At 38.4% G+C, this 12,603-nt stretch overlaps 4 protein-coding genes across 11 annotated transcripts; 2 read left to right on the top strand and 2 right to left on the bottom strand.

The window, feature by feature from the left end:
• Window positions 1–1,024: 1,024 nt before the first annotated feature.
• LOC119992077 ((R)-specific enoyl-CoA hydratase) lies at window positions 1,025–6,619 on the top strand. 8 transcript variants are annotated; one of them, XR_005466315.1, is made up of 6 exons: window positions 1,025–1,180; window positions 3,716–4,068; window positions 4,493–4,608; window positions 4,689–4,816; window positions 6,144–6,188; window positions 6,313–6,619. XR_005466315.1 is itself a non-coding variant. In XM_038838697.1 (6 exons), the coding sequence occupies exons 2-4, from the start codon at window positions 3,802–3,804 to the stop codon at window positions 4,807–4,809; spliced, it is 504 nt and encodes a 167-aa protein (XP_038694625.1). In that variant the 5' UTR covers window positions 1,025–1,180; window positions 3,716–3,801; the 3' UTR covers window positions 4,810–4,816; window positions 6,144–6,167; window positions 6,313–6,619. The 8 variants fall into 8 exon arrangements, 4 of the variants coding, with proteins under 4 accessions (XP_038694625.1, XP_038694626.1, XP_038694623.1 ...); XR_005466316.1 differs by adding an exon at window positions 5,849–5,951 and having other exon boundaries at window positions 6,144–6,599; XR_005466314.1 differs by adding an exon at window positions 5,849–5,951 and having other exon boundaries at window positions 4,689–5,703; window positions 6,144–6,599.
• On the bottom strand, window positions 6,225–7,630 carry LOC119991538 (tRNA ligase 1-like). The gene is made up of 3 exons (XM_038837885.1): window positions 7,599–7,630; window positions 7,448–7,511; window positions 6,225–7,076 (listed from the first exon to the last, which is right to left on the bottom strand). The coding sequence occupies exons 1-3, from the start codon at window positions 7,628–7,630 to the stop codon at window positions 6,714–6,716; spliced, it is 459 nt and encodes a 152-aa protein (XP_038693813.1). The 3' UTR covers window positions 6,225–6,713.
• Window positions 7,453–8,614, top strand: LOC119992075. Its single transcript, XM_038838693.1, has one exon. It carries the CDS (start codon window positions 7,641–7,643, stop codon window positions 8,052–8,054), a length of 414 nt encoding a protein of 137 aa, XP_038694621.1. The 5' UTR covers window positions 7,453–7,640; the 3' UTR covers window positions 8,055–8,614.
• LOC119992074 lies at window positions 8,532–12,534 on the bottom strand. The gene is made up of 6 exons (XM_038838691.1): window positions 11,901–12,534; window positions 10,867–11,058; window positions 10,508–10,747; window positions 9,983–10,200; window positions 9,494–9,745; window positions 8,532–9,113 (listed from the first exon to the last, which is right to left on the bottom strand). Exons 1-6 carry the CDS (start codon window positions 12,235–12,237, stop codon window positions 8,856–8,858), a joined length of 1,497 nt encoding a protein of 498 aa, XP_038694619.1. The 5' UTR covers window positions 12,238–12,534; the 3' UTR covers window positions 8,532–8,855.
• Window positions 12,535–12,603: the final 69 nt, after the last annotated feature.

The raw sequence follows: 12,603 nt of genomic DNA, 5'->3' as shown, positions 1-12,603 counted from the left end.
TGTTCGGAGAGATGCGGCAGATCTACACTCTGACCCAGCTCATACAAATAGATTTTGTGTTGAGTTTTAGAACCTAACTTCAAGTCTTCAACTTGAGAGAGGCGCGACTTTGTGAGAGAGCATATTTAGAGTGAGTGCTTGAATCATTGTATTAATGGGTTTTCTTCTCTTGTATCTCTTCTCCAACATAGTGAAATCATCCTCATTTGCCCGACTACCCGTGGATGTAGACTTTAAGTCGAATCACGTAAATCTCGTTTCTTATATTGCATTATTTAGTTTTGGGTGTTTGATTTAGTCAAAGTAGTTAAAACGTGGGTATTGGATTTTGCCCCAGCAAATGCTTCTGTAGTTCAAAACAATCTCAGTTATCTGAATATGTCAATATGGCAAATGATACCTAGATTGGGGTAGTAATAGTATCCTCAACCTTCATCTTTTCCGTCTATCTTGCATCTAACACACCAAATAACCATTAAGAGCATCCACAATGGTGCTACTTGAGCACATACTCCAAATTTCACTAAATTATATTCTCTCTCTTCTACTCTCTCTTAGGTGGCACAATTTAATTGGGTGATTGGGTCCCACAACCTACACTATTCATCAACACTCCATACATTCCAACACTCTATACTCATTTTCTTTATTTTCTCTCTCTTCCTTTTCATCATCTCCTTCTTATTTTCCATCTTCTCTCTCTTACTTTTCATCATATTTCTCTTCCTTTTTCATCATCTCTCTTCACTATTCATCAATTATCATACACTTCAAAGATCAAGTATGGACTAATTTTTCAAGTGTCATTTTTTATCACAAGTGTGCATCTAGCGCTTAACTTATCAAGAAAGTATCATCTCAAGTATCCATTGTGAACATCTAACGCTTAATTTATCAAAAAAGTATAATCTCAAGCACTTCAAAATCATCTCAAGTAACCAGTCGATGTTGATTGTTTAAACTTTAAAAGTGAACGTTTCATACAAAGTAAACGTAATTCAGCTGCCTGCCAAACATCCACAACCGTTGGATATCTTTCCTGATCCAGCGGCTGAAAATGAAACCCTAGCCTCACTGTACACGATTGCCACTCTATCCTCTGCCATCTCTCTCAGTCCTTCCAAGTCGGTGAGAGAGACTCAGTCGATCGTTCTTCTGGATTTATATTTTTCGGCTACAGGTATAGATCTTTCACCAGTCAGATGCAGTTCTCTGCATCTCTTTTTTATTTCTGTGATTATATATATGCCATCTGCTGCAGCCCTTGCTTTTGTACAATTATGCTTTGTAGTTATAAGTTGGAACTGTAAGGTTTTGTTTCGATGTACTACTATGCTTTCACATCTGGTCTATGCATCTCAGTTATCCAATTCCAGTATTATGTAGGTATGGGTTTAGAGGAATTGGTTACCTGATGCCGTGATGCGCAGATTACGTTTCTGTCGATTTTGCTTTTATATGCTTGAGATTGGGATTTTGTTATAATTTTTTTCCAGTACAATGTTGTGTCTGTTTTACTGACTTTGCCACCCGTGTCTAATGTAGTGTTTCTTAATTATACATGATTGTGTGAATTTTCTTATGTTCTAGTGCTAGTTTTGACAATGGTTTTATGTGTCGTGAGCTCGCTTTCTTTTGAGGTGCTTTATTGAATTACAGTTACTGGTATGTGTATTTTCCCGGATACATCTACATGTGTCTGTTGAATTTATTAACTAGTTTTCAAAGTTTAGATTTCTTAATGGTCTGAGGCATGATCTTTTCAGTTAAACAAAATGGTATTTTACACTAGGTGATACAACTTACAGACAACTCTTCTTGGTTTCTCTTAAATTAATAGCAATTATCTCTCCCAAAATTTCATCTCCAACATAGACGGACGACCTGAATTTCATCCCATCTCCCATTCTATCAGAGTGGCGACATTTCTAGATATATCCTCAATATTGTCACTCCTTAGTGCCTTCATATCCTCAAGCTCATCATAGACCATCAAAGCAACACACGTTGAAATTGGATGAGTCACCGGTATTGACATCCATATCAGATAGAAACGTTTCTCACCCGGTTCTATGCATTGAAAATGATAACTACAGCAAAGAAAGACTAGAAATGCAAAGAAAAAAGCTGAAACTCAAACCTTTTTTGAGTCACAAAGAACTCCAAATCATAGGATATTCATATCTTAAAAGCAGTCATAAGTATCAAATGTTCAATAGTAGCAAATTCTGGGAGTGGTTATAAAATGGAAATACAAGAGAATTTATCTTAACACATGAACACACACACAAAACTGTGACAGAACCAGAACAGAACCATTGCCAATCTACGAGATGATTGACAACCTTACAGAAGAAAGAGGAACGACCCTACGAGATTATCGACTCTCTAGCTATAATATGGAGTAATTTCATCATAACTATAGAATTTATTATAGAATTTTGCCTTTTGCGTCTCTCAATTGGAAAGGAAAGCATATACGAGCATACGTGCCCCATTTTCTGAGCTAGAAATGAAAGTTCTCATTCTTAACATTTCATTTGAATAAGGTGTGTAGGATTAAGCATGGACAAGTATGCTCGTATATGCTTTCCTTTCCAATTGAGAGACGCAAATGGCAAAATTCTATAATAAATTCTATAGTTATGATGAAATTACTCCATATTATAGCTAGAGAGTCGATAATCTCGTAGGGTCGTTCCTCTTTCTTCTGTCTGTTAGGTTGTCAATCATCTCGTAGGTTGGCAATGGTTCTGTTCTGAATTCTCTCTTTGGGCTCATTATTTCTTAAGGCCCACAGGCCAACTTAATTATTTAAAACCCAAATCGATGACCAGGTCTAAAAGCAAGTCACAAGCCCTAAACTTAAAGCCCACAAGTCGTTCCTCGCGCCTGGGCAGAACGCGTGCTTCTGTGACCTCAGTTTATCTGGCCGAGGCAAGAGCCGCAAAGCCACTGGGGCGCTTCTGGCTTTAACCGCACCAAACGAAGCGGCAAAGTGAGCCAAAATCCCATCGACTCCTCATTTTTGTGCTCTCGCTACGAACTTACTCTTTCTAACGTGCCTTTCTGCTTTTTTACTTTCGTTCCTCTCAACTATCGTAGCAATTACGCTGCAGGAGATCAGCGTCCGAGAGCAACACTTCTCTCTTTCTTCCTCGATATCTACGAATTTTTGAGACCCCTCCCTTCGTTCCCTGGTAAATTTATCCAACTTTAGGTATTTTTCTATGCTTTAATCCTGTTGTTCAATGATTAGCTTCTGTTCGGTCGTCCATTTATGGCGTTCTACTCCAACTAATTGTGAAATTTGATTTCATGAGACTGTAATTTCTTTTGCTGTATGTTTCCTATAAATTAAGGCTTTGCATTGCGTTTGATCGACTGTGTGACTATCTGAGTCTCTTTTGAAGTTTATGGTGACGCTATTCATAGATATGATGGAATTTGGAATATGATGGTAAAGAGGATTTGTCGTTACCATGATCCATGAACTGTTTGTTATTTGAGTGCAACTTCTATATGCGGAGAATAGTAGACAGTTTGCGCTCACAAACAAGTTATAAGACATATTGTTCTTGTAATTTTCTCGCTTCAAGTCCTCTCTGTGAACAACTGATTGCCCAAGAAGCACTCTCTATCTTGTCATTTTTTTTAGAAAAACTATATATTGTTCTGTTCATTTAACGTTTTCTTCATTTTTTTGTCCTCTCAGGTCTTACTTTCTTTCGTATGTGGAAATGTTAGACTCCATCTGATTCATTTGTGATTTTAGAGATAATATAAATAGAACTCTATATTATGTTCTGCAAGGGCTTACTCACAATCAATGCTCCCATCTTGAGGCAATTTTCCTCATCAGCACCGAATGTGCTTAAAATTGGAGACGTCTTGAGTGAAACAAGAGTATTTACGACACAGGATGTTGTCGACTATGCTAAAGTGAGCCATGACTCAAATCCTCTGCATTTTGATTCTGAAGTTGCTCAAAATGCTGGATTTGAGGATCGCCTAGTTCATGGGATGCTTGTTGCTTCGCTATTTCCTCGGATTATTTCCTCCTATTTTGTAAGTGATGCATTTGTTCTATTTGTTGACATATCTCATCATTGGAGTAAAGAATTGAAAGTACTGTTAATGATTGACTTTTGATGACAACAAACCACTGGAAGAATGGATAACATTAGTAGAATAAATCGAAATAAAAATTTGTATTAAAGACATTGTAGGAATTAAAATGGTAGTTAGAGATATGCTGACCACCATCTTCTAGATCCATTTGTTTAAAGATTTTTGCGACTTAATGGAAGATCAGTCCAGAATCAACACATATTTTATCTCATGTTTTGGGTCTTTTTTGGTTCTTACCCCCTATTTTTTTCCACGAATTTTGTTGATAGTCCTAGAATACTTTGTTTGAGCTTGTAGTTTTCAGAAGAACCTTTTAGAGTATTGTCTGACATTTTGAATGTTGGATGTGGATATTTTGTAGCCTGGGGCTGTATATGTTTCCCAAAGCTTGCAATTCAGATCGCCTGTCTATGTTGGAGATGAAATTTTGGGAGAGATACATGCTATTAATTTAAGAGAAACCAAGAAGAAATATCTGTAAGTTCCATCGCCTAGTGCAACAAATACCTGAAAAGTGATCATGCCTTTTTTACTTGGTGTTTGGATCTGTTGTTTAGGGCAAAACTGACAACAAAGTGCTTCAAGAATGGCCGGCTTCTTGTTCTTGAAGGTGAAGCTTTGGCCATCTTACCATCTCTAGCTGTGGAACAACGACACTCTTTGGCTGATAATAGCTAATCCAAAGGTATGAAGCAAAATATATCGTCTCTGATCAGCATCTAGTAGCTGCTGTGCATTTGCTGGTTTCCTTTGCGATGCTACTAAAAATAGCTATTCTAGATTCCTTCTGTGTCCTAGTATGTTGCAATCGTTTGTAATCTTATCGTGGTTTGGCAAGGGCTTTCCCCAAAATGAGGCTTACTTGAGCAAAGAAATCATGTTAGTCCTGCTTCTATTGCCCAAGGTCGGCCGATGCTACGATGGCGTGGGGCCTATTTTCTGTTTCTTCATTTAAAAAAAATTACACATGGAAAGAAAAGAGGAACTTTAGGTTTCTGAATCATAATGAAATAGAAATAAATATATCAAGCAATGCAGCCATCATAGTCCCACAGGTGTGCCAACCATGCATGTACAATATGGCCAGCTGTATTCAATTTGAATTTGTGTTCTTTTCTAGTTAAATGCATCTAAGAAAAATATTTGAATGATAGTAACTACATAACCAACCACCAGCAGGGAAGAAAAGGGATAAGGAATTAAAAACAATCAATAGCACTGTAAAATAACCTAAAAGAAAAAAAAATCCTATATATTTATCACAATTTAACAAACAGTTGGGCTGGCCTTTGTTGAGATTGAGCTTCAGTCACTAGGCCTATGCTAATCTGAAATTGATTAGACCTATGTTTTAGCTTTGTGCTTCGCCCGACAGGACCAACACCTCTTTAAGTATTTATGGGGCATGCTGCCCTGTGATAAGATCTTTAGCATACTTTTATTTTCACTTGAATATATTATTCTGATTTCTGAAATGTTGTGGTTGTGTTCATGTGATGTGCTTGGATGTTGTTGAGTGGAGAGAACTGATTGAACGGTGGATATATTGTGTATGAGAGTTCCTTAATTGAGGTAAAGTGAGCTAGTTTTTTTTATAGATGATTCCCAGTTGCATGTGGATGGTGCCCCTTTGTTGCCTCAGTTAATCTAATTCAGTTTTTTTCACTGCTGGAAGAAATCTCTCTAAGTAACGGTTGTAGTCATGTCTGTTGGCTAGGTGGACCCTCCCCCATACTGAGTAACTGTGATAATTTGCCTACTTTACAACCTCTAGTTCAACCCAATGTTCATTATACATTTTTCAAGCTCGCTCAACTTGTGTAAGTTACTCTAATCAAATGGAGTTGCTTGCTTGAAGTTCAAATATAAAACGTTTGCAAGTTGCAACAATATCCGTTCATTCTTAGCAAAAGTTTATAATTTACATTGTTTGTGCCTTCACTTTCAATTTCTATGTTTTTATCTTCTTTTGTGCTTCGTAAATCAGTCATTAACCTGAAATCAATTTGCAGGTCTGTTAGTTTGAATACTGCAAGGTCAGAAGATCATCAAGACAAGTGTGTTTCATTTTTTTGCCAATTTAGGGCATGAGATTCCCAATAATCAGAGTAGCTGTCAACAAAGGGATTCTTAAAAATAAAATTCACACTTCAATTTCTGTTCTTTCTTATGCATGAGAAGTTTGCAGGAAATTAAAAGGAGCGTTGATGCTGGATGGAATCTCCTCTTCCCAAGTAAAATTTGGTTTCTGCCATATGCACGAAAGTGAATTGAAAAGGTGAACTCATAATTTTTGGCCAATTGTTCTATACTAACCTGCAACCAATTTTGTCGAGAGAAAATGTATGCTTACTCATTATTAGGCAGCAAAGTGAAGAAGTTAATCAACTGTGTCGGCTCAGCATATACTTTTATGTAATTTTGTAGTTTGTACAAGCAATATTTTTTTGGGAGCAGTTGCATAAAAAGATTGCCCTTGTCCTCGCAACACTGGTTATGCTTATACCTAGCTAGGATGCTAAAAACAATTGCAATCGGTCAATTTAACTCTTAAAGGAGCAATCCACTCTGGAGAATGTCGCTTAAAAAAATTCCAGCATCCCTTGTATAATGGTTATTGGGGGATTGATTTCTATCCGAGTTGCCTTCCCCTCACAATGCAGCTGTGGCAATGCATTAGCTTCTGTGGGTGCAACCCCCTGCGCAGTCCACTGGTTTCTAGAAACCTTCTTTTCGCCATCAACAGAGCCAAGTTGCGCTTCCAGTGCTGCCATTTTATCTGTAAAGAGAAAGGCAGTGAGCTCTACAGGGACTTTCCGATCAAGGAAAAAGCCATGGCTAGCCACAGCTGTGACACCATGACTTCTCTTGTGAGCAAGAGTAGCATGAGCCCTCCGAAGGCAGCAGAGCTTATCCTTGAGAAAAGCTTCAAACTTTGGGTTCTTCTACTCGACTACCCTTCTATTGTACTTTGAACATCCGATATAAGTCATCAGACACGTGCATACATAATAAAATTGGATAATACAATTATGGAAGGTGAGTCTCCTCTTCTTAAATGATTTAGTTCGTTTTCTTGTTTTTGAAAGTTGTAATTTCTAGATGATTTAGTTGGGTTTCTTGTTTTCCTTGACCTTCTAGTTTGGAGGCCTTATTCATAAAATAAAATGATAAAAAAGAAAACAGAAATTTCAAAGGATGATTAATGACGGGGAAAAACAAGCAATGGAGGGTTTCAATAGAAAAAAGAAAAAGCAAAAAATCCTAAAGATATTTTATTAGCTTGAAAATTGAAAATCAAAAATATTTGAAAAACCAAATATATATTTTCCGCAACAAACTTTTGAACTCTGTAACGTTCAATTTTATCGGGATGTCGCCTAAAGGAAGAAACTTCTGATCTCAAATACTCCTCTTCACATATCCCCACGACTTACCAAACCCTAAAAGCAAACCAATAAGCATACCTCCACCGTCTCTTCCTCTCCCTCTCCTTCATTTCCAAGCGGATGAAACCCGAGAAGTCCAACAGTCGTGGCTTCCGCCTTCGCTCAATCCTCATCTCCTCGCTGTCGAGTACTGTGCTTGGCATAATCATCTTCCGCCTGGCAACTGCTAACACACAAAATGTTGTATACGTGAAGCTGTTTGCCATAGTAGGTGTTATTCTCGCAACTGGTCCTTGGATTATACAGCTTCTCCTTTCAACAATCACCATGGTTTTATACAAAGCAGGCATTCATGATCTAACATGGCTCCTCATGCATCCTTCTGATGAGGCTGTTTATTGTTGCCAAGAAGATGATTTGAAAAGAATGGTTGATGGGCATGCAAGGAGATATAATACCAATATTGGTTTTGGCACTGTTGTTCCAGTCAATGCAAGGCGCGGTCCTCGGTTGCAGAGGAACAGAACCATCTGATCTGGATGTTGGTTTTTCAGAATCTCTTGTCCTCTGTAGGGTTTAGCTGTTCCTTCTTTCAAACTTCATTTGATGTTAATTTGTAAAGCAGATAGCTTTTAATCTTATAAGAAAGCAAAACTGCAACATATATAGCAGATTAAGAGCAAAGCAACAGTACATTTTTTTAATGGCGCAAACTTCATTTTACTAACATTTAAGGCCGACAAGGTACACAAACCATGCTGGAACACAGCTTACAACTTTCATCGTACTGTGCTCTCCAAAGAGCAACTCTTCTCAAAAGAAAAGGTGCTGAGTTGGAATCCCATTCTAACTAAGGATTCTTGTGGTTCCGGAGGATCCAGCTACAGGAGAACCCGGAACGGAGAACTTGCTCCCCTTTTCCGCCCCACTCTTTGGTCTTAAGAATGCTGCTTTTAAGAATTGTCAAATGGTAAGAATCTATATGATCATGTATATGTGAACAGAGTCCTATGCAGTCAAATTGTTTTTTATCAGTAGGAAAAACAAGATGCAGCTGACAACCAAATTGGCAGTAGATGGAGAACAAAAGAAAAGGGACAATTATTTGTATACTTAACTCTGCTAATGATATCTCCAAAGCTTTCAGGCAAAACCACCGAACCTCCCATATCTGCTCCAGAATCAGCCAAAAGCTCATACAAAAAAAGTGATCTAATTCTTTCAATGCTCTATGAGTAGCAGAGCAAACCTATGATCTATACACATTTACTTTTACTATCTTGAGTAAAATACATCCCAATCTATGGTGTGGATTACCTTTTCCCTGTTCTCCAACTAACTCTCAGACTTTGATGTTTCGACTTCCCGTTCCTCTGTGTTACCTTCATGCTGCGGTTTCTCTATTTCTATGGTGTTGCTGAGAGGGCCTTGTGGAGTACCAAAAAGGGTCGTCAATATCTGTCTATGGCATTCATCACAGAAGTAGATATAAGTAAAATGACCCTCATAAGGGAGCTTATGCACAGCAGCCCCAGGTAAAATTCGGTGAACAAAATCAGTCATTGATGGGGGGACAACCATGTCTTCCATTCCCTGCATCACAACATCAGATTTATTCAAATATTAATTAACCCTGCACATTAATTTGCTAACTACTCCATTTACTCTACTAATGCCTCCAAAGCATTTTGCTTCATCTAATTTCCTAGCTTGAAATCAAGCAGCTACAACTGTTATTTCCAGATTATTAACATTGCTGCTATCAATATAGAGAAACAAAAGAAGCCCAAGTTCTACTCCAGAAGGAGGCCAAATACATATCCGTGGAGTTTTCATTTCTATTTGAGGGGATGCCTACATGGACGCCTATTCCACAGTTAGAAGATACCAGGAAACTTGGCCAAGTAGTTTTTGAAGTGCTGTAGCAATGAAATCAAAAGAAGCTGGAACAAAGAATAGGAAACATGATTGACCTGCCATATGTGTATTGGACCAAAGAAACCTGTATATTCCTCCTGAGCTCTCAGTAAATAATTGAGCCAACGGAGGATGCCTATATCTTGCTTCTTCTTTTGCAATTTGAGGTCTCCAAGGCTGAAACCCCAATTTGACACCATTAGTGCAGCCTCTTCAACAAATGCCTTTGTGTTTCCCTGTCGAATTGACTCTTCCAGATCCCTCTGCCAAAATTCTTCATAAATTGGGTCCTCTATCAAAGCTTTGTCCTGAAAACATGAGCCCACTCACTCTGAATATTCAAAAGAATCCCAAAATAACAAACGAAGTGAAAGAGGAGCCCATGTACAAAATATCCTCAAAAATTATCACGAAGCTTCACAATGACTAACAGTCAAAAGTTTCATTAATTGTTAGCCTACTAAAAAGAAAAGGAAAAAAATCATGTCACTAATCATAATAATAATCCACCCACTAGAAATCCCAAAAACAGGATAAGATCTCACCCTCTTTCCCAGAGACAATGAAAGCCACTTATCAATCTGGCCATGCTTCCCAGAGAGAAAACTTCTTCTGTAGAAGTAAGCAAGCAATCTAGGAAACCTTCGAGCGAGAAAGTACATAAACTTCCTTCTGTGTGTCCACTTCTCCCAAGTTCCATGTTTCTCACCCTTGGTCATCAATGGATCATATGGATTGACCATTGGGGCAAACATTGCAGCACCTGTAAATATTTCCCTGATTGATCAACGAGAAGTCTCTCGGATAGGACATAAAAAGGGTAAAAGTAAACAACTCCCACGCACAACGAAAAGATGATTATAATTTATACTTATAGTTATGCTTCCATGGATGAATAAAAATTCTTTGCCCACAAACTAAGTAGTGGTTTAGTACTTGCATTTAGGTTCCTGTGCATCACTAGAAAATTTAAGATCACGACTTACAACAGTGGGCATATTATGATGACACAACAGTGGGCACAAAATATATCATGTAAAGTTAATTCATATTTAATAAAATATTAATACCTGCAAGTCTATCAGGAATGTATCTGAGAGCAGCCCAAGCATGCAGACTTGAACTTGAGTATCCTACCACCCAGAACTTGTTACCAACACCCAAAGCATTTGCCATGAATGACATGTCCAATGCTGACGACTCAAGGTTACGGCTTGGATGAGGATCACTTTCACCAAAACCAGGAAGATCATATGCTAACAAGCGGACTCCAAATTCTTCTAGTAGTGAATCCTTAATTCCAGGTATTCCTAAATGGAAAAGAGCATAGAAAAACCAGAAAAATCAATGTGACTAATTTACAAGACAAGAAAAAATATAACTCCTAGTAATCACTAGCTGTATGTTTTCATTACTAAGACCAACTAACCGGCCAGCCGGGAGGAAAGGAATGTATGTGGAACAATCATTGAAAATCTAGCTCTGTCTGCAGGAACACCATGCTCCTTATATGCCACATGTCTACCATCTGGAAGTAATATGCGCTGAGCACTAGGAGGATGGATGTAAATCTTCTTCTCCGACAAAGTGGAAGCATCGTCTTCAGTATTAACATATAAAGCTGTAGATTGGCAGACCGTGTCAAGCAAATGATCAAAAACAACGTAGAAACAGAATGTTCACAATCCATCACTTCTTACGCTCCAACAGCGAAAGCCCACTGCCACTAATTATGGAACTACGGTAATGTAAAGGCCAAATTTTTTTTGAATGGAACAACGAACAAATTTATTCGAAGTGCCAAGCAGACGCAGGCCATGAAGTCATGAACTACAACCACATAGCAGCCAATTTTAGAGCCTTAAGAACATCGTCACAGAGAAAGTACACCGTAGCTTAAAGCAACCGGAGCTGCTATCAATAAAACCTCAAAAGTTGCATGGAGTGATTAAGCATTGTTTTATTCACAGGAGATTCGTATTACCATTTCATCAAATTGTTAGTGGCCTGAATCAAATCTCAGATTTCTCCTAAATGTAGAAAGAACATATCCTTCCAAACAATTCAGATCTGGGGTTTTCAGAGATGCAAACTCATTTCCTAAGACCTTTTAGTGATATATTTAACTTGGAATATGTCCATTAATAAGAAATGAAAAGCAAGATTAAATGATAGAAAGAAAGACAATTACCACCATTGCACAAACTGTAGGCTGCAATTAGGCTTAGCTGCAGTAAAGTTTTGAAGTCTTAAGTTCCTAAAAAATATCTGGTAATGGCTACAAATCTTTTCCCTGATTATCCTACTTCTAATTTAATCATAGCGAAAACGAAATTCTTAATTAACAAAAACAGAGCACACGGCAATTAAGGACAGTAAAATTTCATTTCCCTTCATTTTCTGAGTAAACAAACACAGTGCAAGGCCAATTTCCCAGAAACGGAGAAACCTCAAGCGCATTACCTAAAAGTGCAAGAAGTAACACCAAGACAATCACCGACCATGCGTGCATCGGATCCTTATCCTCCGGCAAGTAGTCATTGAACACCTTCAATTTTCCAAAAGCGGCCCTGACCTTCCTCCCTAAGTACGAACCTCTCCCAAAATTCTTCACAATAAACGAATCCTCCCTCATTACCGTCTGCTTCACTATATCCCTGCACCCTCTCCCAAACTCCACACTCATCTCCGCAGCCGCCGCAAGAAACTCCAGTACATGATCCCCCGCACTCTCATTCCCTCTACCATTCTTCCCTCCGCCATAACCAAAACTTGAGTACTCACGTCGATTGGCATTCATCGTCAATCCCAATCTCTGTATATATCTACGATTTCAACAGCGATTATCACCGAATATGGGAATTTCGATAAAAAAGAGGCGATGAAGAATGTCGATAAGGAAAGGACATCGAATAAAAGGTCAATGGGCAAAGGCTGGTGCCTTTTGGTTTCTGGTCTTCTTTTCTTCTTTTGGTGGTCCTATTGGTTTCGGGAGTTGGTGTGGAAAATGGACATCTTATAGTTTAATGGAGTGAGAGAGGAGACTCTGAGCGTGGAGTTGGTTGGCTGGTCGGGATCTGGAATGTTATTGGAAATTGCGACGACGGTGGAGAATTGTCCACGTGGATTTTTCAGTACGTTAACGGGACGCACAAGGTTGGTGACG

Source organism: Tripterygium wilfordii, chromosome 22 (assembly GCF_013401445.1).
Source record: "Tripterygium wilfordii isolate XIE 37 chromosome 22, ASM1340144v1, whole genome shotgun sequence".
NCBI classification, from domain to species: domain Eukaryota; kingdom Viridiplantae; phylum Streptophyta; class Magnoliopsida; order Celastrales; family Celastraceae; genus Tripterygium; species Tripterygium wilfordii.
Note: the sequence above shows the minus strand (reverse complement) of the source record. Positions and strands in the feature narration are given on the sequence as shown.

Bases quoted from the DNA above. Each gene is read 5' to 3' on its own strand.
- LOC119992077 (XM_038838698.1), top strand. From the start codon at position 3,802: ATGTTCTGCAAGGGCTTACTCACAATCAATGCTCCCATCTTGAGGCAA. The intron at 4,069-4,492 runs GTAAGTGATGCA...GATATTTTGTAG, and splicing joins GGATTATTTCCTCCTATTTT to CCTGGGGCTGTATATGTTTC. The intron at 4,609-4,688 runs GTAAGTTCCATC...TCTGTTGTTTAG, and splicing joins GAAACCAAGAAGAAATATCT to GGCAAAACTGACAACAAAGT.
- LOC119992074 (XM_038838691.1), bottom strand. From the start codon at position 12,237: ATGAATGCCAATCGACGTGAGTACTCAAGTTTTGGTTATGGCGGAGGG. The intron at 11,059-11,900 runs GTAATGCGCTTG...GCCAATCTACAG, and splicing joins GTTACTTCTTGCACTTTTAG to CTTTATATGTTAATACTGAA. The intron at 10,201-10,507 runs GTATTAATATTT...AAATATTTACAG, and splicing joins CATTCCTGATAGACTTGCAG to GTGCTGCAATGTTTGCCCCA.
- LOC119991538 (XM_038837885.1), bottom strand. From the start codon at position 7,630: ATGAAGGAGAGGGAGAGGAAGAGACGGTGGAG. The intron at 7,512-7,598 runs GTATGCTTATTG...TTCTTCCTTTAG, and splicing joins GAGAGGAAGAGACGGTGGAG to GCGACATCCCGATAAAATTG. The intron at 7,077-7,447 runs GTTTTTCAAATA...GTAGTCGAGTAG, and splicing joins TTGCGGAAAATATATATTTG to AAGAACCCAAAGTTTGAAGC.
- LOC119992075 (XM_038838693.1), top strand. From the start codon at position 7,641: ATGAAACCCGAGAAGTCCAACAGTCGTGGCTTCCGCCTTCGCTCAATC.